Genomic DNA, 25644 nt, shown 5'->3' on the forward strand with positions numbered 1-25644 from the left:
CTGTCCACTGCCCACCGGAAGAGGGCGGAACGAGAGAAAGTCTGCGGCCGCTGGCACTACACCGCAGAAGGCAAGCCCTCCCTTTCTTTCCCACTTTCCGCTGCGCCCCTACAGCATCATCGCACGCCAATGCCATGCCCCGCCCATAACGGGTTCTCCACTCACGCTGGCTGCGATCCCCAGACATATTCACAATGGGTTCTGCCTTCGTGGACAGCACCTTTGCGACAACTGTGCATTGTCTGATGCCGAATCTGTGTTGAATCCAAAGCTATCTGGCCTCACGCGAATTGGCGTGCTGAATCGTCGGACCGACGAGCACTGTGACACCAACTCTGTTCCAGGAGTCGATGCAGCGATGACGTCCGTTGCCAGTGGGAGTGCTGTTTCACCAAGCGCAAACTCGCCAGTGACAAGCACAATACAGCTGCAGGCGCAGCTTCAGACTCCATCGCATTCACAATCAGGCACCAGCTTTCAACAGCAGCCGCAGCAGCATCGAGGTCAGTTGTCGACAGAGGACGAGGCGGATGGCGATGATGAAGACGGCGATGCGGAAGAGGAAGAGGACGACGAGGGTGCAGAGGGCGGCACGGACCTCCTGCAAGAGCATACCATCAAATCCGGGTATTTGTGGAAGAAGGGTGAAAAGAGAAAGGTGCGCATCAACAAACCAGCAGCTTTAAAGCATGCATGTGTCTGACATGGCCCCTTGCAGACCTGGAAAAAGCGGTGGTTCGTTCTGAGAGCATCCAAGCTGGCCTATTACAAGAATGAGAAGGTAAGCCAACGTCACTCCCGTCCAAGCGGCAGGAACGGTCCTCTGACAACTCTTTGTTGCCTGCTATTCAGGAGTACCAGCTACTTCGCTTGATCGACATGTCAGAAGTGCATGCGGTCGCCTCTGTCGAGCTAAAGAAGAACGAGAATTCCTTTGGCATCGTCACCCCGAAGAGAACGTACTACGTGAAAACAGGCTCTCGGAGGGATATGCAAGACTGGATCCAGCATCTCAACGATGTTAAGACGCAAATTGCGCAGTCTGCTACGCTGACGCAGGATTTGGCAAAGACGACGTTGAGCCCGATGACACAGCAGGACCCAACACAAGTCGCGGTCCCTGGAATTGGCGTCTTTCACTCTCCAGCGCAGCCACGGCCAATACCCAGCGGCTCTCGTATGTCGCCGCCATTGGGAGCGGCTGCTTTCTCGCCTTTGACGGCAACTAGTGACAGCGACGTTTCAGAGGCCCAAAAGTTCGGTCTCAGCTACGCGAGCTCCTTTGGCCAATCAGTCCTGGGTAGCTCACCAGCGCGGACGACAGCTAGTGCTGGCCCTGTGCAAAGCACCGCAGACCGCCTCTCTAGCGGCGGCTATTCGCCTTCTACGAGTCATTCGGGTGCTGAAGGATCCGATCAGCGCTTGAACAGGTCGGCGAGCATGTCGCGACGCGATCGCTCGGTGAGCGAGAGCGGCGGCGAGCGGCTCACGCTACCAGGCCAAGCGACTTTCAGTGGCGGTGGTGCTAGCAGCGCTGCCGGGATGGTCAGCTCGTCGGAAGAGGAGGAAGAGTGGGACGAGGAGGAAGGTGCGGATCGGGCGATGCCGCTACCGGCTTTGGCTGCCGGCGGCATCACCTACGCGCCCACGAATTTGGATTTTGCCGAACAGGTCGCCAAGCAGCAGATGCCAGGGCAGTTGCCGGATCTTGGCAGCTCTCCCGCTGCACTGACCACAGCAGGAGCCGCGGCGAATGGAGCCAATGCTGGCGGCAGTGGCTCGGACTTTCTGCGTGACCCGAGCCGGGTCATCCTGCAAGGCTACCTCATGAAGCAGAGCAATCGGCGGAAACATTGGCGAAAGCGATGGTTCGTGCTCACCAGCTCGAAGCTAATGTACACACGCAGTCACATGGTGCGTCCCTGATCAATCCGTTGTTTTGATCATTGAGAAGCTGAACACTAACACGTCCCTACACACTGAAAACCACATCTTTGCGGCGGTGCAGGATGCGAAAGCACATCGGCAAATACCCGTCGCGTCTATCCTGGACGCGATTGAGTACGAGTCCAAAAAGGCAGCGAAGGACACTAGCAGCACCCTGTCTTCACCGACATCTGTAGTCAAGACGTTCAATTTTGGCTCGTTTGGAGAAGCTGGCGAGTCCTCTGCATATGGAGAAGGCGATGTAGAAGGCGAAGTACCTGGAAGCGGGCTTAGCGGGGCTTCAGGCACGGTTGGAGGGTCTGGTGGAAGCGGCGGAGGTGGGCTCGCAGGATGCGGTGCACCGGCCATCGAGCGCCGGAACAGCGTGATTGCAGCAGCAGGCAGTGTCGCATCCTCGGTTGGCGCAGGTGTCGGCGCTGCGATCAGTGGCAGCGGCGTGGGCGGCAGCGGCAGGAAGCGCAAGGAGAACTGCTTCCGGATCATCACACCCAAGCGCAACTTCCTCATCTGCGCTCCAAGCGAGGAAGAGGAGATCAAATGGCTCTCCACGCTGCAAACGCTCATCAGTCGCGTGCGAGACGCGCAGAATGAAAAGGAGCAGGAGCGGGACCGTCTTAAAAGGCAGCAGTCGCAGAAGGGCTCGCGGCTAATCGGAACAACGGTGCAGGGCTTCAATGTCGGCTCGCCGCTACCGCCCCCTGCGCATCAACAACAGCACCAACAACAATCTTCAGCTGCGGCGGGTAGTGCAGCTGTGTCCGTGCCCAAGCGGACGCGTTCGACGAACAACGCGCCCGCAAGCGCGCTGCCTGTCGAAGGCGAACAACAACGATCGTGATCACACCGAGCGAACATTTTCTTCCGTGCAAACATATCTACGCTTCACGTCTTGCTAATGAAAGTCACTCATCTTCCAATGAGAGTGGTACGCACAATTGTATTCCCCTATTTCATTTGCTATATCGCCTTGCATCATGATCCTCATCTGCAACACTCTCGTTAAGGAAAATGCGCAGCTCTACACTTCGTCGAGTGTCAAACGCGTATACAGTAATTTCTATTGCTTTCCCACCTGTCTTTCCGCCAAGACCTTTTCTTGCCTTGTCTTCGCCGCCTTGTAGATGATATCCTCGTTGAATGTACTCTTCCAGCTCCGCCGCGTGCTGACGGCCTCCCACCACTGCGCCACCCGCGCAAATATGTCGTCGCCGCCCGTCAGCGCCTTGTGCACGTCTCCGCCTCCCAAGGGGTCGAGGATGCCTCTCTTGCTGAAGAAAATGAGGCGACCAATGAACGGCGCGATAGCAAGGTCCGCGAGAGTGTACTGCTTGCCGAATACGAAAGGTCCGCTGTCCTCACTTCCTGACGTAGGCGATAACCAGAGTTGGAAGGTCGAGATGGCGGAGAGGAGAGACGGGAGAGAGTCTGCCTTGCCTCGGTACAACAGTAATATCCAGGGCGGGCCAAAGATATGAGAGAATCGCTCGATGTAGTACCTCGCTTTTGCTCGCTCGACGGCACTGCATAACGCACAACATCAAAAGTTCGAGGTCACTAGGGCGCTATATGAGATCCTTTCGCCAAGTCACGCGCCTCTTCGGCAGAAGCCCGGCCGATTGGTACTCCTCACCGATGTACTCGGAAATGACGAGCGACTCGGGTAACTTTACGGTGCCCTTGTCTTTGGTGACGCCGCCGTTGTCGGCCGAGTCGGACGGGTTCAAGACGAGTACGGGGACTTTGGAAGCAGAGTTGACTCTTTCGTTGTACACTGATGGCTTGTCGGCCAGGTCGACTGACATGCAGAAGCTATTAGAAACGTGGAGAACAGTACTTCGTCAATGGTCTTCATAACCGAGAGTAAGCTGCAATGCTTTTGGAGAAACGCACTATCGTACCGGTCATACTTGACTCCAGCTTCCTCGAGCGCAATCAAGCTGCGCTGAGCGTACGGACAGACTTTGGCAGTGTAAATGAGAGGTTGCTGGACCATCTTGGAGAAGCAACTGTCAACTCGGTGCACTGCGCGCACTTGGTGAGGACGAAAGACTTCACTCGAGGACCTTGGAGAGCTCGCTATATATGCCGAAGGGGAGTGTTGACATTCTGGTATGTACTCAGAAGAAGCGGCAATCAAGTACCGGGCCGATTGTCGAAGATAGAACTACTTTGATCGTGCAAAGGGGATCATGGGGCCCGCAGCTGTGGAGCCAATACGAGAGGGAGAGGCGATGACGACACAATTAAAGCCTATAACGACTCGGGGTCGACGATAAGGGGGCCGCATCATTTGGACGGCTGTAAAGGGGTTATCCCCGACGCCCGGCGCTACGCCACGACATCACATAGCACACACTCTTGCGAAAGGCTGCACTTCACTTTGTAGCTAGACTCTTCAGGACGCCTGAACCCTACTTTGGGATGTCTTCCTACTAGCGTCCGCGCACTGTCAGCGGAGGAAAGGAGGCTTGAGCGGGCGCAGGTAGAACGAACAGCACTTGACCTCTCTCCTTTCAGCACCAAAGCACCACACCAACTCACCACCAACGCTTACGTATTGAAGTAGAGAAGCATCGGGTACTCTACTGGCTATTCCAATCAGCACACGTTGAACATCCAGCAGTTAGGTCAGCTCTGGAATACGCAGAACACAGGTGGAAAGCATATTCTACCTCACACCTTCAGCACGCGCGACCGTCGCCGCACCGCCATCCCGCTCGGTCATTGCATCGGGGGCAAAACTAGCTTCAATTGCAAGGTATACAAATAACTGCTTGCGATTCGATCTGAATCTCGATTGACATGCTCATGCAAGACTCGATCGATCTCGCATTGAAGATGACTACCGGCCTTCCCACCAAGCTGATCCTCAAGGCTTCCGCCGCCCACCCCAAGCCAGAAGGCGTCACATTCAGCTATGGCACCGCCGGCTTGCGCACCAAGTGAGCTCGATAGAGTGTATTGTGATGGTGACATACGAGTAACCGATCGCGCTGACTTTAGATACTTCTTCTTTGCAGAGCAGCAGTGCTGGACAGTGTATGCTTCCGCATGGGGTTGATCGGCGCTTTGAGAAGCAAGCGACTGCAAGGCAAGGTCGTCGGTCTCATGGTCACCGCCAGTCACAATCCAGAAGAAGTGAATGAAGGCAGGAGCCCGCCATGTTTGGGGCTATTGTTATTTTGATCTGACGTCTGGTACTTCTATAACTCTCTTAGGACAATGGAATCAAAGCAGTCGATTCTCGCGGCGAGATGCTCGAAGCTGCCTGGGAGCCGTTCTGCACACAGCTGGCCAATGCCTCAACCGACGATGAACTCATCTCCGTCCTCGAGTCCATCATTATCACATTCAAGATCGATCTCTCCATCCCAGCAACAGTTGTATACGGTCATGATACCAGGCCCTCGTCCCCGCATCTCGTCAAGGCCCTCGTCGATGGCCTTGTAGCTTTCGGCACGCAGCTCATTGATGCAGGACTCAAGACCACGCCGCAGCTGCATTACCTCGTCAAGGCGCACAATACAAAGGGCACGCCCGAAGCATATGGAGAACCGAGCGAGGAAGGCTATTACAAGAAGATCAGCCAGGCATACCTCAAACTTGTAGTAAGTTTGCACCAGAGCTGCTTGCCTGCAGGAATATGAGGTAGAGAATGCCGGGCGCCGGCTTAACTTTGCTTCACTTCTACCCTCGCGTAGGCTGGTAAACCATCACTATCTCCCCTTGTAGTCGACTGCGCAAACGGCGTTGGTGCACCAGCGCTGCTCGCAATCACCAAGTACATCGCAGCCGACGCACTTCCGGTTCGCATCCTCAGGACCTCCACCGGCGTTCAAGGCGCATTGAACAATGGCTGCGGCGCCGACTTTGTCAAGACGAATCAGCGCCTACCAATTGGGTTAGAAAAGGACGGCATCGAGGCCGGAGATCGATTGTGCGCTTTCGACGGCGATGCAGATCGTTTGATTTATTTCTACTGCAACGGCCCGCCAAGCACCAAATCCAGCTTTCGCTTGCTGGACGGTGACAAGATCGCATCGCTGGCCACGGATTACATCTCGGAGCTTGTCAAGAAGGCAGACATCGACATTAAAGTCGGTTGCGTGCAGACCGCTTATGCGAATGGCAGCTCGACAAAATATCTCAAGCAGGTTTGTTTGCTAGCATTCTGTGGAATATCCACCCAGTAGACTGACCATGCGTGTGCTCCGTGGCATTTTGACAGCGCGTGCCCGTCACCTGCACACCCACTGGTGTAAAATATCTCCACCATGCGGCGGAAGCGTACGACATTGGGGTATACTTTGAAGCCAATGGGCACGGTACGGTGCTCTTTTCGCCCGAGGCGGTCCGTACCATCAAAGCAGCTCAGGCGTCACCCTCCTCGCCAGCAGCACAGGATGCGCTCGAGCAACTGGAACAGCTGACAGAGCTGATCAACCAGACTGTCGGAGATGCGATCTCCGACATGCTCCTCGTCGAGTTCATCCTCCGCGCACGGCAGTGGGGACCTGAGGAGTGGGATGGTGCGTACGAAGACCTGCCGAACAAGCTGCTCAAAGTCAACGTCAAAGATCGCAGCGCCTTCAAGACGACCGATGCGGAGCGGCGCCTGACTAGCCCGGCAGGCTTGCAGGAGAAGATCGATGAGCTGGTGGGCAAGTACAAAGGCGCAAGAAGCTTCGTCCGGCCTAGTGGCACCGAAGATTGCGTACGAGTCTATGCAGAGACGGCGCTGGCTAGTGACCTCGATTCGCTCGCAAATGGGGTGGCCAAGCTAGTGCAGGAAAGCAGCGGGTCAACTTAAAACTCGCATACACAAGGAAATCAAACTGGCGTACATGTCAAATACAAAAAGGAGTTGTGATCAAGCCGGAAACTATAGATAACGCCTTTCACATCGTCTGGTATAACCAGGAAGCCTGGCAACGCTGGATCGCTCATTACTTGTAGCTTCTCTATCTCTGGCAGCCTCGCTGAATCGCATGCCGCTGCAATTGCCGCCTGAGGCCTGTTGGAGGGCTAGAGGCTATTAAAGACCATGTGGCCCAAGTTTCAATATATTCGGGTGTGGAAAGCGCTTCCTATGGTCATACGTAAAAAAAGCTCGCGTGATGTTGACGTAACACACCCAAGCGCACATTCAGGTTGGCAGTACGTCCCCGTCTCCACCTCCCCACCTCCCTGAGAATGACCAATGTAGCAATTCTGACCCGAGAGCCAGGAATCGAGTACCTGGCTGTCGAAGAAGCAATAGTAATAACACGGCACACGCAGCGAGCTTCCTCATCAACCCATAACCCGTCAGGTCAAACGCCATGTCCTCCAGTAACGCTCGGAATCATGACTCCGTCCCCCTCTTGCATGCCGACGAGGACGAGGCGGACACCCGATTCACTATAGCTGAGGAGGTTGAAGTTCGCGAACATCATGACCGAGGCGAGTCGTCATCCTCGGGAGCAGCAGGGCGCAGGATCTCAGCATCAGAATCGTCATTGGCAGGCGGAGGTTCAATAGGAGGCTATCGGTATGAGATTCAAGACTCAGCGGGCGAGTCAGCATCGTCCTCTGCAAATGCCAAGTACCCTCCATTGCCGCCTTCGTATGACGACGTGATCCGAGAAAATCGCAACAAGACTTCCTTCTACTCCACTGTCAGCCAGCACATCTCCTCACTACCGCAATGCGTGCCGGAGGGATTGAGAGATAGCGCAAAGGAGGGTTGGAGAAAGCTCAAGATGTTGGTTTGGAAGCTGTGGCCTTCATCGAGGCTTGCACACACTTTCCTCATCCTTGCAGGCCTGTGGGTGCTTGTCGTGCTCACAGGCCCTTCTTTCGAAAGCTTCTCGTCTGGTGGCGACGCTGGCGTTGCTTGGAAGTGGGAGGATATCAAAGTACGTTATCACTGCTCAGATTGCTGCGATGCGCGCACCGCCTTGCTGAACAGCTTCATGATTTTGGCGCCTAGCCTTATGAGGAGCCGCCTTTGCCATTCAAAGGAGACGGAGAGATTCGCCAAAATGCAACTTGGACCCTTGAAGGCTGTGCCGCCGAGGCGGATCAATCTGGGTGGTTCTGGGGGACCTGGTGCTACTCCAAAACCAACTTTGAGCTCACCGTGCCGCCATCATTCGGTGCGGGAGACAGGCTCTACATCCTTGCAGATCCGCCGCATGGCAATGTTCCGTCAAACGATCATCGGGGCACTGTGAGAGGGGTAGTCCGCTTCGTCGAGGAAAAGGAGGACAGGGGACCGGTAGGAGATGGGAAGGCACGGATCAAGGTGCACGTCAAAGCTCGATATTCCAAGGTGGCTGAGCGCTACTTTAGAGGTGTCACTGTTGCGCGGATAGGACTCGGCCGCTATGACGAAGGCATCGGCATTTACGTGAGTCTTGCGCCTGTCTTGAAAACATCACCCTACAGAGTTCTGAAAAGCCTGTTGGCCTCCTCATCTAGACCCGCCCTTCATTTCCGCATATGGGGCGGATTGGCCAACAGGAACCGCTTACGTTCGAAGTGATTATCAGGATCCCGAAGCATACACCAATCCCCCAGTTCGAAGTCACGACTAGTGCAATGGATGTTGTCGTTTTCGACGGCGATGCAGGTGATGCAACCTCAACTGAGACGTCCGCGCTTTCGTCTCGCCACTTTGACATTATTCATTCGGACCGGTCTACCAAGACGCATTTCGGCAACTTGTACATCTCGAGTGACGCTGGTCTCATTGGTATTGGCAGAAGCCTCGGGCGGCCGCTGCGTGCCGACGGAACTGTCAAGCTGCACACCAAGACGGGAAATATTGCCATTGCCGGAGATGTGGCCGCACAGATGTTGGACTTCCGGAGTGAGAGCGGGGGCATCCGGCTGCTCAAGCACATTAAGGTGGAGGCATGGCGAGAAGGGACGCTGATGACGCAGGACGCTGTTATCTTTCTGGAGCAGGGCAGCCTGGTTCGAGGGACAACACTTGTTGCAAGTACGCAGAATGGAAGGATCGACAGCAACGGCCGGGGAATTGGCCGTGGCGTCTGGTACGCGAACCACAGCCTCAGCCTCACAAGTCAGACCGGGCACATTGGTGCCAACATTGGAGTGGAGAAACCGCAGGCGGCTGGCTTCAGACCCAAGGAAGGTTTCCCCCGGAAGGTCACAGTGAAGACATCCACACTAGAGAGCAGCGTGGACATCGTCTATGTCGAGCAAGCCGACGACGTTCCGCTCGATGTGGTAGCACATTCGGACAAAGGTGCAGTGAGCGTAGCGCTGCATCCGAACTTCGTCGGGAGCGTCCACCTGCAAGGCTCGTCCAGCAGCGATGCGGTGAATCCGAATCGGGGCAAAGGCCCAAAGGGACACGAGCGACACTTGGAGGTGAATAGGAAGAAAGAAGGCTGGTCCAAGTTTATGGCCGACGGCAAGATCTGGCGCGATAATGCAAAGGAGATCGGGGAGCAGTCTTCTGTTACAGTGACGACGTCGGTTGGGCGGGCCAAGCTGCGCTTTGACTCTTGAACCGGCCCCCGGCAAGTTCGCTCTGCCTATTGGCTTCTCGTTTCGTCGCTGCAAGCTCCTTCCCACACAAGCTCCTTCACTTGTATTTTTTCCAGCATTCATTCGCAAATGATTCTTAGAGTAATTGAAGTTGGCAAATATGCGCAATGACAATGTGTACGATACTAATACAAGAGAGGCATGTTGCGCATTGACGCTGTACGCTCCTCATGCCTCCGGGCCTTCACCTCCCGGGATGAGCTGCGGTCCGAAAGGTCATCCGTCAGTCTCGGTGCGCTTTCTTGGATGGAACAAAAATGAGCCAGTCAACATACAATGCAGATGTTATTCCCATTCAACAATGTTTGCCCCAGTTTAGTCTTCTTTCTCCCCTCGGGTGTCGTCTCACTGCAAAGGCGAAGAATGTATCGGATGAGCCTCTGTCATTCCAAAAGGGGGAGAGAGTAGATACTTCTCACAATTCGGTAACATCATCAAGCACCATGTCTGCGTTCAGAGGATGGAGGTAGAAAGACAACCTGGTCAACGCTTAAAGAGTCCTGTGTGCGCCACCACGATAGGCAGAGAAGAGTCAGGTAAATGGCCACTCACTGACGTAGTCATCGAATCCGAGCAGCGTGCCGACAAATTCGCGATTGGTCTTCATAACCACCCAGATGGAAGAGCCGATGCAGCGATCGATCAGCTCGAGAGGCAAGATTGAGCTAACGCCCCCGCCTGTTGGCGGTGCAGCTGCTGAAGACATGATATCTCGCTTGGCGCGGCTCTGCGCTGAGCTGTTAGCGGACACTAGGATGGGAGTGTCACACTCTCAGCTCTTCGCCCTTAACGTGTCACTGCAGTGAAGCGCAGATGTTCTGGACACGAAGCACGTTGGGAGAAATGCAACAGTATACACTAATGCATCGTGGTTGAGATGAAGAGGTTCAGACCAGAGTCGCGATGTTCATTCTCGGCCGATAAAATCGCCGCCTCTCGCTCATAATGAGACGCTCATCATAAACATCCTCCAGTGTCTCAACTGGTCATGGATCATGAAGATGATGTCGCGAATAGCCTCGACGGCAGAGTGACGCGAGCAGAACATGTCACGCCACAGACTGTCCCGAATTACGCACTTTCAAATACTGTTACCACTGCATGTTCGAATTACAAGGAAATGCGCGACCAGCGCGCTAACTGATTATGCAGTGAGATTTCTTTTGGGGGGGGGTGAAGAAATGAAAGCATTGAATTGGCGTGTCAAGGAGTGTTGTGCGTGTTCGCAACAAATCGACTCAAGGTGTCACCTGGAGCATGCGTTGTGTTGTATACCAGTAATGGTCCATTTAAGGTGTATCGAGCATGTTGTTCGTTCCATTGCAAAAAGGCCGTGATGGTGGGAAATTGTCCGTGTGCGTTCCATTGCAGAGACACCCGTCTCGATGTCCCAAAGAACCAAAAAAGAAAGTGCCCCAGTCGTCACCACCCCTGTCCTCAGAGTAGTGAAGCAGCGGCAACGGTGAGCCCAGCGGTGACGAGACCAGCAGAGACAACAACAACTTTCGCTGCGCTCGACTTGCTGCTGTTGCTCGAGCTACTCCCCTTGCCCTTCCCCTTGGCGCTGGTGCTCGCAAGCGCATTCTTCGTGTCAATGCCGTTGACAAACAAGCGCTGTTGCGCAGCTACCGAGCTGAACATCTTGTAGTCTTGGTGCGAAGTGTTGGCGACATAATCGAAAGTATGACCGCTCGCGGCGGGGATCTGAGCGAGGGTCGCTTGCAGGTTCACACCGCGCGTCAAGTGCGTCGGGCCTTGGTATTGGGCCTGTCATGACAACGTGGAGAGGAAGAGAGAAGTCAGCGGGGACGAAAGTGAAAGAGATCGCTCGCATGTGGGGTGAGCAGCAAATCTCACCTCGCAATGCGTGTCACCAGGACCGTTATCGAGAAGACCAAGGTTGTAGTGCACCTGTCGCCCAAAGTACGTGTTGAGCGTTTCCTGCTTGTCGAAACCCTTCCTGGCGTACGCCGGGATGTTCTTGGGATCTGTATCGTTCACGCCGTAAGGCCACTCATCAAACTGACCCGGACATGTGCCATTGTTCATGACAGGCCTCGTGCTAGTAGGCCAGACGTACGCTCCGCAGTTGCCCGTCCAGAACGCAATGTTGGGGTCGTTCTCGTTAGGGGTGCGGAGCATGGCATACCGCTGCGTGAAGGTGCCCCCGAGGGAGTGGCCCGCGACAAAAACATTGTTGAGTGAGGAATATGACTTGTTGCTGAAGAACGAGTTGATGAGGACATCAAAAGCGTGGAAGCTCGATGGATTGGCGGACCCGGGACCCGAGGCAAGTGCGCCACTTGCCCAGCTACTTCCTGGCCAGTAGAGATCGTTGGCTTGCGCTGCTCCCGCTTTTGCATCATTCTCGTTCAACCAGGCAGGAGCAACCACCAGAATGGTCGAGAGGTCGACGCCCATGGTCTTGTTACCCGCCGCGCAGATGAGACTATTGCGGATCAGATTCGAGTATCTGGGCAGCAGGGAACAGGTTGAACTTAGCTGACAGTCTCACATACGATGACAAGCAAAGAGGCTCAATTTTAAGTTGGAAGAGCGGGATAAACTCACTTCCAGCTGTCGCGCGGCTTGCCCGGCTGCGCAAAGATGATGCGCTTGACTTTGCTGGGGTCTTTGCCGTGCTCCATAAAGTACGGCAAGACAGTGTCCCCATCGACCTTAACGTCGCGCATCAGGTCAAAGCCTAGGATGTTCGGCAATGCTTGCCAACCACCGTCGTCGGACCCGGCCACGGCAGCGCTGCCGATGAAGATCGTGTCGCAATGGGGCACCTGCGAGTTGTCGTCCGCACCGAGGCTGTCGTCGATGACGACGTACTGCCCAGCTGCATCCTGCGCCCTTGCACCCGGCGCAGTAGATCCATTTTTGTACGACGAGGCCATGTAGCTGTTGATGTCGAGTATGTTGGCAGAGGCCTGGCGGCTCGATAGGACGTTGTTGGGTGCGACGATGTTGCCTGGGAGAAGGCGAGCGGGGTGACTGCCAAAGGCCGAGACACCGCTGGCTGCGCCAAGCGCAGCGAGCCCCGCTTTTGCTTTCACCGCGGTGACCTTCATGATGACCGCGTCGGATGAACGACGGTGAGGGTACGATAGATCGAGAGAACAGGTGGCGAGAATGTGCTGGGGCAGTGAAAACAAAAGAAAAATTGGCGCCGCCTGCTGGAGGGTGCCAGATCGCGAAGCAAGTGTGGGGAATGGAAAGAGGGTGTCTATGTTTGTATGAAGAGGGGGGAGACGCGCAAGAAGGTCCGCGCAGCAAACAGAAGCCGAATGCGGCTAGAGAGACGACGAAGGAAGCATGAAGACCAAAGCCGACAGAGAGCGATGACGGTGGCTTGAGGAGGTATTACTCGGCGCGACCCCCCTTTCCAGATGTCCGGCCAGACATGAACCACTAAGTGAAGCTGGCGTGATGGCATTAGGACGCAGTCCGCTGGATTCTGGGTAGAAGCTCCTCTACACCCACCCGGCCAGGCTGCCGACTCTACTTTGCAGGCGCAGGCAGCCGCAGTGCGGTGCGCGCTGTGCCGCACTAATGTGTGCTTCACGGCGTTCCCAAGAGGCACACAAGGCACGACACATCTCAACAGGCAAAAACTCCCGCAAAGCACAAAGAGAGGTCAACCCGACCGGCTCGCGCGGAATGCTTGTCTGCAGAGAGAGCTGTAGTGGAAGTCAAGATGGCGAGCAGAATCACTCGACCATTGGCAATTTGACATGCTCTCGGCAACTAAGCCGGCAGTCCTGCCCTTTATACACGCTCCGGCCTGCTCAGAATTGTAGGCGAAGGCAGGCGCAGGAGTGGCGCAGGTCGTAGCAGCCGCCAGGCTTTCCCAGACATTGAAGCGACTGCCAATGTCAATGCCCAACCTCGCGCCCGACTGGGACGGGTGACCAGACCGGCGACCGCATAGGCCGTAACAAGCCGTACGACGTAGCCTCGTACATACTTGCATGTAGATGAACGTCAGAGCACAGACCGACAGGCCAGAAGCCTTCCGGTCTGGGATGAAACTGAAAAGGCCTGGGACCTGCTTAGAGAATGTCTGGCGTGAGTATGTTTGATTCGACCTGAAGGCCTGAATCCCCATTGACGACCGCTGCTGTCAGAATATAATACAAGTACACATCGCAACTCACTAATCGCCAAATCTCGCCCCTGGGATGTGTCTCATAACCTCACACGTGCTGACAGCGATGTGTACGAGTAATTGCTGGCGATGAGGCGTTCGTATATGTTGCCTGCTTATAAGACGAGGAATGCATCGCTCACGCCCCCCGAGGTTCTCGCTCATCGTCACGCTCACGAGTTATGCGTTACGAAGAGCACCTTCAGCGATCTCGGAGCAGTCAGAGGTTGGAGCATCGTGATGAAATTGTCTGAGCCTTCCGGATTCGTTTCGCCAGCCAATGTGCAGTAACTCCAATATCCATAATGCAAACTTCGTCGAAAAGCGTGACCTGCCTTTGCAAGCCCCGGCGCATTGGCCTATCAATCGGCGAGAAAAGCGTATCCATTACTCTCTGATGCACAGAACGTACGCAATAGCGACTATGTCTCTGATATGAATGCAACCGGAAGCCTTCTTGGCCTTCAATGCCGTCCAATATAGACCAGGCCGGTGCATGTGGATAGACGCCCTGGTCATCTTCGGGCCATGTAGACAAGACATGCGGGTGTATATTGCATGCAGCGGTCCATTAACTTCTCCCCTGATCCGTCACAATTGCTGAACCGACGCAACGTATAGTACTGACTCTTCGTTCTTACAAGGAAGCAGCAAGCGGCCGCCTAATAGGCCATGTAGCCTATGAAGCGAAAGGGTCAAGAATGTGCAAGAAGCCTAATTTTTGGGATAATGGGAGTCTGACTAGACTTTTCCTCATGACATATCGCAAGGTGTAATCAGCATGAGCTTCAGACGATGGAAGCCCGCATTTCGCAAACAATAGCGAGGCAGAAGAAGTTCAACGGAAGGGCAGAAAGTCTCGAAAGACCCAAGAGGGATGAGGCTCAGACCACAGTTCCGCCCCATCCCGATTCCCCGACGGTGTCACAAAGCTGAGACTTGAAGAGAGTAGTGTGTGAGTGAGGGACATCTGCAAATGCATCATCCATAAATGATGCATTTGCCCAGCGATGACTGATGAAGCCCAGGCCCAGCGCACTTGTCACTCAACAAGTCTTTGAAGTCACGATATGAGCTAGCTGCTAGGCCACGTCGCTATCAACATCACTGGTCATCCTTCGCACGCCCTGCATCTGCAATGAACTCATTGCCCGTCATGGCAGCGCAATGGGACGCACAAAACGGCTCGACGGCGTCTACGTCGAGTCTGACGCTTGACGGGACCACTCTTGGCCTCGCCACAGCAGATCATGTCGCGTACATGTGCCCCTTCCCGGGATGCAACACGATGATCATGAATTGGGGCATGGCACAAGAACACTCCATCTTGCATGCACAACAACAGACCCAGCAAGGCGGTCAGTCCCAACAGCAGATCCCAACGCCTGCAGCGAGTATGACCGCAACCGCGGCTGCAGCAGCAGCAGCAGCGGCAGCGGCAATAGCAAGCGCTGCTGCAGATCCGGTATCTCAGACCTTTCTTCCATTAAATACTGCGCTTCAAGCCGGCCCAGGGATGATCGTTCCGCCGCCCAGCTGGCCGCTCAACGACGATGAGGCGGGGTCAAGCAAGCGAAAACGAAACAAGGCGTCAGACGGAAGCATCTTCGCATGTCCAGTGTGCGGGATTAAGGTGTCAAGGATAGACAGTCTTACGCGCCACACCAAACGGAAGCATCCGGAATACGCAGAAAACGGGACTGCCATCGATCCGGTATTTGATTCGCTGGGATCATCGTCCGCGACGGTAGCCGCCGCAGCCACGGGTGGCGCATCAGCGAGCTCGAATTTCAACCTGAGTACCAGTGCGAGCAAGAAAGTACCAAAGCCCGCAGCAAAGGCAAATGGGAGCGAAACATCGTCCACGCACTCGACGCCACAGCCGCAGAAGAAGTTCGAGTGTGCCATCTGTGGGACAGTGCTATCCAGAATAGACAGTTTGGCACGACATATGCGCAAGCAGCATGGGCAAGCGCCGCCGCCATAGTCAGAAGAAGAGTCATGATGAAAGGAAAAGCATGCGGCTTGTTGGTACTCGGGTTGGTTTCCAGCCCAGCAAGAGCCGAGTGGTGCGTGGGTTCGATCCCAGCACAGCTTTCGAAGCAACAGGCTCGCCGCTTGCACCGGCATCGCCTTGAAAACGAGGTGCACAGCCACAGGATCCAGGCCCTCCCTTCGTGCAGGGCGGGCATTCATTGCCATGTAGGAAGGAGGAAGGACCATCGGACGCTCAGCACAACAAAGAAGAGACAAGGAGGGTGTGCCAAGGTAATACTCGGAAACTCTGCATCCTAGCATTTGTATACTAGAACAATGTATGCTTCTTCTTCGCTGCTTGAAATACGGCTTGTGGACAGCGGGACCTTGTTTCAGCTTCTTCAGCCGCGAATCGCGGGTCTCTACAGCCTAATCTCTTTGCTTGGCGGTTCAGATTCAGAGTTGCAGCGTTGCAGTAGGAAAACGTTCTTTATTTTTGTTTTCTTTAATTTTTGGGGACAAGTCGACAAGGCACGTCCACCGGTCCTGATGCCTTTTAATCGACAATGATTCACAATAACCGGTTGAGAACTGTGTAAGGATGCTATTGCGATCATTATGAACGATGCAACAGCGAATCACGTCCGTTTTTGACCCTTGCACCGCAGAGGAACTCGTGCACCTCGCCCGCCCTGATGACGGCGGGCCAGAATCACATTTGACATCCGTCATAGCCTCGCAGGCCATGCTTTACTTTCGCAGCTTTCGACTCGAGGTGTTGAATAACGGCTCCCGTGGCGGATGGCCCTTCCCAATTGATGTTCTCACGTCGATAACCTCATTGACTGTTGTATCCGGGCGTGCCTAAGTGCTGCGAAAGGTGACATGATGCGGAAAGAGTCGACACCCGCTCAGGCGGAGGCGAACCATTCAAGGGACCGCTCCCATCGTCTAGTCCTCCTCAATCTCCCGAGTTAGTGTACAATCCCACAACGGAGGTAATCAAGTGCAGGGATCCCCTAGAGTTCTAAATCGGTACCCACATCAGACTGATAACATCGTCCCATTGTCTTAATCCCCTTGGGCACCCTGTGTAGAGACCAGGAATGTGTCGATCAAGTCTATGCACAGCTCTCACCTCAAGCACAAGAACAACGGTCAGATCAAGTTGTACAAGGCTCTGAGATTTGTGAAGTTCCTGGGGGTGCCGACGCTGACGAGATGCTCCGACCAAATCGGCTGCCTCCTAACCTTTGGCTAGCTCGCCTAGCCGTGGCGTTGGAGATCAAGAGTCGGACTAAATCTATCGAACAGGAGTGGCCCAGCAAGGTTCCCACTCGAAGGGCGAAGGTGAAGCAGCATTCAATCCGCATCCACAAGAGTGATTCTCCACGGAAGAGCTACATCATCTGCAAGAGCAGGAGGTAATCAACAGAGATCGTGAGCATCGCCAAGAGCCCGGTTCTATCAGGAAGCTGGAGGTCGCCAAAACCCCCACAGCTGCTTTCGAACAGTCCCCTGCGGTAAATGACACTACCAAAAGCGACAGCAGTAACCTTGCAACTCTCAGCAAAGTTGATGATTCATTGTCATCCCAAGAATGCGATGAAGGCGGCCACAACAGCCACGACGTCCCGGAGAGCGATGAACAAAGTGGAAGCCGCACGGGCAGTGACAGGGATAGGAAGATTGATAGCAGTAGCATAGGAGATGTTGAAGAGCTTTCTGGAGACAGTTTAGACGCGAAGACAAGCTCTCAATGGCTCCGTGTCAGCATAAAGCGCCGAAAGCGATCCTACGGCGGCTCTGAGGACGATCTTGAATCGGAGGCGGCTAGTGACCCGGACTCGGAAGACGAGACTGAGAAGCTTCCTACACGGTGCCAGCAATCTTTGCCACCGTCAACGCCAACGTATAGCAAATACGCAGGACTTATTGGCGACACGTTTCACCTCTATGAGGACGAGCAGGCAAACGGTAAGAAAACAAGCGCTTAGAAGAACGCCTAATACAACGGATGCACGCTGCCACTTTGACTGGAATTGCAGCATTCTCGTGTTAGTCCGCCTTGGAACAGAGCGGCGATTGCACGATTCGGTCACACGACGTCAAAGACGTAACTAGAGGTTTTATGCTTCAGGATTCGCTACCCTTTCGGACCAGGACGAATGCGAGCAGCTTGGATCTTCTTCACAATTTTAGCCCACTCGTCGCGGCGAGTTGGCTTGCGAGAAGAGGTACAGGAAACTCTCCACCGGCTCTCGAAGCCTGGATGCTTATGACGGGAAGGGATCTGTCAGAAGCGTATTATGCCATTCTGTGCACACATCCTCACAGCGCCCTAATCGGCTTGAATATGCAGTGGCGCACAAGGTGAGAGATGGAATGGCGATGCTGGCAGTCGACAACATGGAAGCTCGGAGAGATGGAGGTGGCGTTCGATGTATACAAGCGAGAATATGAGGAGAATTGTCACAAGTGCAGAAAACTAGCGAAACTGCTTGCACGAGACCACCTCAATCTGCGGTGTGCATTGACTTTCGCGTTTAGGGGGAGCCATAGGCCTTACTTCTAACTCTATCGCACATGGCAGCCTATCCCTGCTTGGATTGGCGAGGAGCTAGATGCGGACGATAAAGTAAGCAACAGGAAAAGGAGAGATGAGAGTGGAGATGCGTCTTTTCGCGACATGCTGCAGCGGACCGTAGAGGACGTCGAGCTTGATGAAGACAACCAACGCTCAAGTGTTACAAGAGGCAACATAAAAAAGGCCCCCTCGCGCATGCAAAAGCTCGCTGACCAGGCCGCCGAAGCCTGGGAGGAAGTATCGAAGCATAGCCTGCAATGCGATCATTTCTGTACCGCATCCCTTGTACAATTACATTGTGCAAGCTGTTTCTTTGTAACATGAACAGCTGTCTCGCACACCATCTGCTGTTATGCGTGCTCTTGGATCATATCTTGTCGCCCGACCACCGCCTGTGCCAAATGCTGGTGGCCTCTTTTTACCTTCGCTTACTCGCCCACCACTGTGCCGACCGCAAGAAAGACCAATCGCTTTTGCATCAACGTTCAGAAGGGCATATATAGATGCAAGGTGGAAGCAACTATACATGTGGGCTACGGCGATGGAAGAGGATGAGTTGTTGACGGTGAGAACCCCCGGCGGAACGAGATGATGGAACGGCACAGCACTCGGCAGCAGTTGAGTGTGCCGACTGCACCAAGCACCTCAGCCCACTGGTGTTGCCTCATGAGTTCATCAGGCATCGCCCTCCTCTCTTTGATAAATTGATATCTGTCTGAACAGCTCTCAACACCTCCATCCCTTCAAAGACGACTTTCGCGAAGGGTACGCTTCATTGCGTGCGAATCGACACTGTCTGGAGCTCGCTAGCGCAAGTCAATTGTGCGTGTACGAAATGGAAGCCAAGCACCCGTCTGCGGAGGAGTACTCCGGTGCGTGGCCATCTGCCTTCTTTTTTCATTAGACCATCGATTGGGACAGGCATGCAGACTAACCTTTGCAATTGTGCTGTTCACAGAGATCATCGCGCGGCGCGAGGAGAAGATCAGGGAGGACTGGATCCGAACAATGCAGGCGCGGATAGTCAGAGAGGAGCTGCAAAAGTGCCACAAGGCCGAAGGTGTCAACCACTACCAGGTCTGCCACGAGCTCGCGCAGACCTACCTGGACTTGCTCAAGGACGCAAAGGTGAGTCGAGCGCCTCTTTTTTCCTGAAGGGGAGCATCGACATGGATGAAGTAAGAGATACGTATGGAGCGGGGCAAAGTAGCAGCGCTGGAGGCCAGCGCATGGAAGGTTCGTGGGCTAAGGCTAACTTTATGCTCAAGGTGGGAAAATGCTGGGCCACAAGCCTGAGCTTTTTCAGCCTGGATGCCTTCGCGATAGACAAGGTCGAAGTCGGTCATTCTTGGAACACCTTCGCTGTCTTTGGGATACATCGGTTACTTCTGCTGCGTCGCCGTTCTGAGAAGGTGTGACCCTGTTAGCCTTAGATTTTCGCTGACCAACAGCCCTATCTGTCCACAGGTCAAGGGCTATCGAATCATTGACCAATAAACACCACAAATGCAATGCTACTTTTATGAATAGATTTCTATTGCGTGAGGCTAATTGTCTATTCTACAGGGTGCATGGATATTCATCGGACTGCGAAGCTTATCTGGCAGCTCTGCGTAGGGTCAGCCTGCGGTGCGCGCGTTTAAAGAGACACCAGCGCCATGTGAGGATGATGAGCACGTTCGTGCACATGATGGCGATGACGATGCCGAACCACCAGTGATCCGGTCCAAGCAAATCATTGCCGGGGATTTTGACGTTGAAGGAAAAGAGACTAGTGATAAAGACTGAGGTGACGATGGTAAGCGTGATGGTGGCCAGCGTGATGATCTTCCTGTCTGCATGCTGTCTAATCCGTCTATTGTAGATGGTAAGTGAAGAGAGGTAAGAGTAGTGTAAGTCACCGAGATGGGCCTCGTTGATCTGAAGTTGCGCGAGCAGAGCAATGATGTGGTCGTGCACGTCGCCCAAATATATAGACACTTCCGTGCGGGCCATGCTGGCGGAACGCAGTTCCGTCAGACGCTTGCGCAGGCCGCGAACCGCATCGTTTTTCGGAGCCAGCAGCCGCAGCATGCCCGTTGCGATCTTTCGCGTCTGAGTGATCCGCCGCAGGAGGTTGCTCTGCTCAAGCGCAGTCCGGCTCTTGAAGGCTTCAGGTGTCTCGAGCGCCTTCTTCCCAGTACCATAGCGGACACGATCGAGCAAAGATGCTGAGGTCTCCGTTTTGATCTTGGTCTGGTATTGCTGCTCGATCAGGACGTTGGGCAGACGCTCAGCTAACCAAAGAGGAAGGTGAATGAAGTTGAGCCAGCGTAACGCGTAACGCAGTTTGGTTCGCCTGGTCTGCAGAACTGTGAAAGGCAAGTCATCATGGCCGTTGCGAGCGCTGTATGTGATAGCACGGATCTCATCCACAGGGATGTGGTCGGCTCTCATGGTCGGATCGGTCGGATCGCCAGCTTCTTGCTCAAGGTCGACAAGCTCCGTCTCGACAAATGATAGGAGGGGAAAGAACGCATCGACTACCGAGTCGTACAAGCCATGGGCGATCCAATCTGATTGGCGCAAGAGGGTAAGCGTCCTGAGCTATTGCTCATTTTCAAGTTTCGACTCACCGGATGTCAGATCGACCGGCTGAGAAAGGTCTACAAGGCGCTTCAGGACGTAGTCTGTATGCTTTGAGACATCGTCAAAGTGGAACTGCAGAACCACATTTCCAGTCAGCGGAGGGCTGTTTTTTTCCAAACCCTGATTAAGGTGACATACCGAAATAACACCATGGGTGAACACAACCAGATACAGATTGACTGCACCCACGCTCACGCCTTCCACACCTTCTTTGCCGTCAAGACCTTCAATAATGTCAACCCTTGCTTTCTTGCTCTGCGCTGCTGTCGTTTGTAGATCTTTGTGGGAGTCTGCAGTGTGACTGCCAAGCTTTGACAGCACCTTCTCGGTGTTGCGTTCCTGCATCTCAAATGAATTGACATCGTTGTCCTCTTTGAAAATCATCTTCGGGAGCGTAGCCGACGCAGTTTCATTGATTGTCTCTGCCGGGTTGGATGCAGTGCCGGAGGTGTAGCGGAAGTAGCGCTCGTCTATCGCGCGGATGACCACGAAGTAGTAGCCCAACTTCTCGAACACATCCACTTTTTCTCGCGACTCCTGTTGCAAAACGTCTTCCACCGTCAAAGGATGTAAAGGGAACATCTGTAATGCGAAATGTTCTAGTTCACCGCCGGATAGGCCTCTGATGAAGCTCGCTCACCTTACTCAGCTCTACCATATCTCGATAAGTCGGAAAGCTAACATCTAACCACCAAGCAGCCCCGCTGTCAGAGGGACCCACTAGAGTCTGTGGCCAGTCATCCTTAGGCGGAGGCGGAGAAAAGGAGCTTTTGACTGCTCCTACACCCGTTGGTGTCGTTGCTGAAGTATTATGATAGGAAGCATCAAAGCCATCAGGAGCATGTGCGCGCATCGAGATGTCCGTAATTGTAGAGGCGACAGGATACGGTATTGGAGCATGGATAGTCGAAAGTCCACGCGAGAACTCAAGTGCGAAGTTGATATGGGGGCTTAGCGGGATGTCGCTCATGTGTTGCCACGCAAGCTCTCGCTCGTCCCGCCCTGCGTCATCGGCAGCATCCTGTGAAGCTTGTTTGCTGGAGAGGCCTCTATCACGGGTGTGTGACGAAAGATTCTCTAGTGCTGTCTTTTCCAGATCCAATGCTGGAGGCGGCAACGCGAGGTCTCCGGCTTCTGCATCTAGATCCAAGGCCGGCCGAGTGTCGTTGCTCCTCTTTCGATAGGCGTGACTACGGAAATCGTTACCACTGGTGGCTTCCACTCTCCTTTCGCTCCTTTCTCCAGCGAGGTCTCCTACTGCAGCATCTTGCTGCCTGCGAGTTGCGCGCAATGCGTACAGCTGCTGCTTGACAGCTAGCAACGAGATGGTCTGCAGTACCTTGCTGGCTTCTCCGGTCTCAAAGAATTTTGCAGCAGGGTGAAGGTTTCCGCTGACCGCGCCCACTCCACTCATATGGTGTGTGCGATGCGTGTGCCTTCGATTAGCAGAGAGGGCTCTGCCTGCCGCTTGACCTTGGGCCACGGTATTGGGCATGGACAGCGGCTGTCCCGGTAAAGGGATTGGGAGGGGAACAGGAGTAAACATTGTGTAGCGCGTCACACCCCCAGCAGCCTCTTTAGCGCGTTTTGCTTTGTGCCTGGCATGCTTGCTAGGTTTCGGCGGCAGGATACCCTGTTCAATGAGCTGCTTCTCACGAGCTTTGGCGCGCTTTGCTGCTTGTTTGCCTGCTTTAATTCCTCGGCGAGCAGAACGCGATGACTGTCCTCCTCCACCGCGTCGGCGACGCTCAACAAATTCATTCACGATTGGTCCGATGACAGATGTATTGAGGTGCCGCATGGAGACGGGTGAGCCGCCCGGACTGGCCGATCTGCGACTGCTAGATGCCGCGCGGCTTGCCGCCCTGCGTCGGCTCCTTCTACGATTCTTGCTGCTGCCGTGATGCTGGTGTCGCGAGCGGCCACTGCGCGAGGATCTTGCTGAACGACCGGAGACGGAGCTGGTGATCGATTGACCGGACGCCGATCTGCGGGATGAGCTACTCGAAGAAGAGCTGCTGGAAGAGCTGGAACTAGACGATGAGCTTGAAGAGGAATCGTCTCCGAAGAAAGCCCGTAGCCGAGCTATCGTCAAGCCGTATCCGCCTTCCGAGGAGCTGCTTGAAGAGCTCGAGCTCGAACCACTATCCGACGAGCTAGAGCTAGAAGAAGAGCTGCTACTGCTACTGGACAATGCGGCAGTAGAGCCAGCTGCCGAACTTCGACTTCCGCGTCTCGAACCTCCACCACTACTCTTCCCGGATGCCGCCAAGCCTGATGATCCACGTTCTTTTCGTCCCCGTCGTCCTCGATGTCGACGATCTCGCGCTTCACGCACAAATTCGTCCAATGATCGATACGTATCCCCGGGCACGTATCCCTCTGGCAGGTATCGTCTGCGCACCCTCTTTTGCTCGGGTGCGAAGGATAGGTGCAAGCCTGCGGTACGCCGGCGCGCTGGCGCAGGACCCTCTGCAGAGACAGCCTGCTGAGACCTAGTTCCTGCTCCTACTCCCTGTTGCTGGCCCCCAAGCGCGGCTTTCGGTATCTTGTTACCTTGCTGTACAACCTGTATCAAACGTTCCGCGTTCCTGGCGTCCGGCGCGGGTGGGATCTTTGGAATGTGGAGCGATTTCATCGTGCCACCTGTTGCAACGGGTATGCTCTCATACGACGCGTTTTTCATCCCCGTTGAAAGCTGGGTGTGTGAATCGGACTGAGACTGGGATTGAGAGTGGAATTGCCCACGGCCCTGAGGTCGTGCATTTGATGGGCGAGTTCGAGTTTGCAGAATTGAAGGACCAGGTTCCCTGATTCTTTCACCCCCTTCCAGTACAGCATGACCCGAAGCACCAAGATCCGCACTGGCGTGCGTTTCGCTCTGCCTTCTTCGCCTGCGCAGCCCGCGTTTCCCAAGCTCACCGATTTTGACTGGTTGCGATAGCCGTGAAGGCCTTCTTTGCTGCCGCCTCTTTCGACCACTCGGCGAAGGACTGGCTTCACGCTCACCCTCTGATTCGAGTGTGACAAGCGAATCCGAGTCTGAAGTATCATCTTCCTCATCCTCGTTGCCTTCATCTTCATCCTCATGGTCATAGCCTTCATCTCTGTCGCTGCATTCAGCTCCACGATGGGCTTGCTGATCGCTTCCTTGATCATTGTCAGCGATATTTTCTTCAGCGAGACGATGGTCTTCGCATCCGTCAGGTTCGTCAGACCGTTGCCGTCGTTGCGTGGATCCTCTCGAACGTACCCCGGCGTTCTGAAGGCCCAGAATGACCAAAGACGAGATCATGGGAATCCAACGTCTGCGTCCTGGTGCATTACTTACCTTTTGTCGAGGGTATGGTGAGCTAGCGCCCGCAAGTGGCGACGTAATCCTACTCATGTGTGTGGCTAATCTTGAAGACGGAGAAGAAATTGGCCAACGATCCCTCTTTGGAAGCGTTTCAGACGCGAGACCTGAAGCTAAAAGGTCTTCAAGCTCCATAGCTGCAACCTGTTCCGTCACATCAACTTCTCCTTGCGGTGAATGAGAAGCGGTGCGTCTGCCGCCGTTGTTGCTAGCGAAAGTGATGGTAGCGTTGCTCCTCTCTCGCACCGGAAGCCAGGGTCGGCGAGGGCGCGAGGGCTCTGCCTCGCCTTCCGGCGTACTATTCACAGGTGGTTCTGTTGATTGTTGCATTTCGACTTTGCGGGAGAAACTGATGAGTCGTCCACTCTTTATGAAAGCCTTGCATAAGGAGACGGCGGCCGTATTGCATTAATCGAAATCGTTTTCGAAAACGCTGCCGTCAATACAGCTCCCTCGCGGTCCATGATGAGGGAATTACTGATGAGTAGCAGTGCTTAAGAACAATGCCGCAAATGCGAGGATGTACTCCTCTAGCTTCGTGAGATTGGATGGCTGTATTTGGTGATGAAACGATGTACTTGGCGGAAAGGTTTCGTTGAATAGAGCACCAGCGCTGCTTCGGCAGAATAGCAAAACGATTCGACAGGTCAAGCAAACCTGAAGCTTTCGTGTGGCCGACGCACTTGCACCTCTCAGACCTCGGTGCCTCACCCGCGCGCATGGATCATCAAAGGTTTGGAGCAAGCTTCAAGGCAGCACCAACGACGAGCTTGGTAAAGAAAGGAAAGGTGAAAGCTGTACAACCCGAAAGCGACCGCGGAAAACCCCTTTTTCTTGGAGCTCAAAACTCCCAAGGCACGAGATACTTGCCAATGCGCCTTCAAGTTCGGGGGGTTCCAATGTTTCCGGTAATGGGCGTTAATATTATGGAAGTTTATGGTTCTCTCCTGGATCCTGATCGGTACCTGTATCAGATTCAAGGGAACCCACCCAACCTGTGCCGGCGGTCTGTCATTTTTTGAGGCTTGATGAGAGAGCTGTTCGTTGAATTGTGGTGATTTTGCTTGTTTGTTTCTCACACTATTTGTTCCTACTCATCACGAACTCGCAGATATGCTAAAGCGCACGTTCTGGCTTTGCCAGTGTCCTTTGCCCGGTCTTGCCTCGGTTTTTCGGCACTGCAGAGCCTCCTTACCACCAAGGCGTAATCATGGGCCACGGCAGCCTAGTCCTAGGCACACCCACCAGCCTTCGGCGTAGATCACTCGCATCGTCATCGCGTCCAGAAGCATTCCTACACGCACTGCGGACGCGAAGAAAGTTTGATGCAATTTCAGGCAGGAAAAATTGGCAGAGAAGAGCAGGGGCGCTTGTGCCGACCGCAAAGCATGATTTCGCCACGCTCTCCTGAACAGTACAAGTTGCTACAAGTCAATT

At 54.4% G+C, this 25644-nt stretch overlaps 11 protein-coding genes across 11 annotated transcripts; 5 read left to right on the plus strand and 6 right to left on the minus strand.

Annotated features, from left to right (window-relative positions):
• The first annotated feature begins 178 nt into the window (after positions 1-178).
• Positions 179-3066, plus strand: K437DRAFT_289731 (PH domain-like protein). The gene is made up of 4 exons (XM_013390367.1): positions 179-658; positions 719-781; positions 853-1914; positions 2009-3066. Exons 1-4 carry the CDS (start codon positions 359-361, stop codon positions 2783-2785), a joined length of 2202 nt encoding a protein of 733 aa, XP_013245821.1. The 5' UTR covers positions 179-358; the 3' UTR covers positions 2786-3066.
• K437DRAFT_242774 (uncharacterized protein) lies at positions 2828-4162 on the minus strand. The gene is made up of 3 exons (XM_013390368.1): positions 3838-4162; positions 3537-3742; positions 2828-3457 (listed from the first exon to the last, which is right to left on the minus strand). The coding sequence occupies exons 1-3, from the start codon at positions 3938-3940 to the stop codon at positions 3005-3007; spliced, it is 762 nt and encodes a 253-aa protein (XP_013245822.1). The 5' UTR covers positions 3941-4162; the 3' UTR covers positions 2828-3004.
• A 359-nt stretch (positions 4163-4521) lies between these two features.
• Positions 4522-6952, plus strand: K437DRAFT_242777 (Phosphoacetylglucosamine mutase). The gene is made up of 5 exons (XM_013390369.1): positions 4522-4889; positions 4968-5085; positions 5166-5555; positions 5649-6101; positions 6176-6952. Exons 1-5 carry the CDS (start codon positions 4750-4752, stop codon positions 6755-6757), a joined length of 1683 nt encoding a protein of 560 aa, XP_013245823.1. The 5' UTR covers positions 4522-4749; the 3' UTR covers positions 6758-6952.
• Positions 6953-7164: 212 nt separating this feature from the next.
• Positions 7165-9619, plus strand: K437DRAFT_292661 (uncharacterized protein). Its single transcript, XM_013390370.1, has 3 exons — positions 7165-7844; positions 7919-8338; positions 8410-9619. The coding sequence occupies exons 1-3, from the start codon at positions 7269-7271 to the stop codon at positions 9466-9468; spliced, it is 2055 nt and encodes a 684-aa protein (XP_013245824.1). The 5' UTR covers positions 7165-7268; the 3' UTR covers positions 9469-9619.
• On the minus strand, positions 9560-10334 carry K437DRAFT_253636 (like-Sm ribonucleoprotein). Its single transcript, XM_013390371.1, has 4 exons — positions 10060-10334; positions 9927-9954; positions 9783-9855; positions 9560-9708 (listed from the first exon to the last, which is right to left on the minus strand). Exons 1-4 carry the CDS (start codon positions 10211-10213, stop codon positions 9676-9678), a joined length of 288 nt encoding a protein of 95 aa, XP_013245825.1. The 5' UTR covers positions 10214-10334; the 3' UTR covers positions 9560-9675.
• A 304-nt stretch (positions 10335-10638) lies between these two features.
• K437DRAFT_253638 (uncharacterized protein) lies at positions 10639-12966 on the minus strand. The gene is made up of 3 exons (XM_013390372.1): positions 12079-12966; positions 11365-11980; positions 10639-11274 (listed from the first exon to the last, which is right to left on the minus strand). Exons 1-3 carry the CDS (start codon positions 12582-12584, stop codon positions 10945-10947), a joined length of 1452 nt encoding a protein of 483 aa, XP_013245826.1. The 5' UTR covers positions 12585-12966; the 3' UTR covers positions 10639-10944.
• K437DRAFT_134598 (uncharacterized protein) lies at positions 12889-13727 on the minus strand. The gene has a single exon (XM_013390373.1). It carries the CDS (start codon positions 13619-13621, stop codon positions 13151-13153), a length of 471 nt encoding a protein of 156 aa, XP_013245827.1. The 5' UTR covers positions 13622-13727; the 3' UTR covers positions 12889-13150.
• A 1089-nt stretch (positions 13728-14816) lies between these two features.
• Positions 14817-15647, plus strand: K437DRAFT_266187 (uncharacterized protein; the record flags this gene model as incomplete). Its single annotated transcript, XM_013390374.1, has 1 exon — positions 14817-15647. The coding sequence occupies one exon, from the start codon at positions 14817-14819 to the stop codon at positions 15645-15647; it is 831 nt and encodes a 276-aa protein (XP_013245828.1).
• Positions 15648-18944: 3297 nt separating this feature from the next.
• Positions 18945-19782, plus strand: K437DRAFT_253640 (putative NADH-ubiquinone oxidoreductase 12 kDa subunit). The gene is made up of 3 exons (XM_013390375.1): positions 18945-19096; positions 19183-19352; positions 19692-19782. The coding sequence occupies exons 1-3, from the start codon at positions 19060-19062 to the stop codon at positions 19719-19721; spliced, it is 237 nt and encodes a 78-aa protein (XP_013245829.1). The 5' UTR covers positions 18945-19059; the 3' UTR covers positions 19722-19782.
• K437DRAFT_134711 (uncharacterized protein) lies at positions 19730-21558 on the minus strand. The gene is made up of 4 exons (XM_013390376.1): positions 21542-21558; positions 20991-21403; positions 20840-20924; positions 19730-20779 (listed from the first exon to the last, which is right to left on the minus strand). Exons 2-4 carry the CDS (start codon positions 21234-21236, stop codon positions 19821-19823), a joined length of 1290 nt encoding a protein of 429 aa, XP_013245830.1. The 5' UTR covers positions 21237-21403; positions 21542-21558; the 3' UTR covers positions 19730-19820.
• On the minus strand, positions 21126-23739 carry K437DRAFT_134701 (uncharacterized protein). Its single transcript, XM_013390377.1, has 2 exons — positions 21574-23739; positions 21126-21403 (listed from the first exon to the last, which is right to left on the minus strand). Exons 1-2 carry the CDS (start codon positions 23536-23538, stop codon positions 21323-21325), a joined length of 2046 nt encoding a protein of 681 aa, XP_013245831.1. The 5' UTR covers positions 23539-23739; the 3' UTR covers positions 21126-21322.
• Between the last annotated feature and the right edge of the window lie 1905 nt (positions 23740-25644).

This window comes from Tilletiaria anomala (assembly GCF_000711695.1).
Source record: "Tilletiaria anomala UBC 951 chromosome Unknown K437scaffold_5, whole genome shotgun sequence".
Taxonomy (NCBI): Eukaryota; Fungi; Basidiomycota; class Exobasidiomycetes; order Georgefischeriales; family Tilletiariaceae; genus Tilletiaria; species Tilletiaria anomala.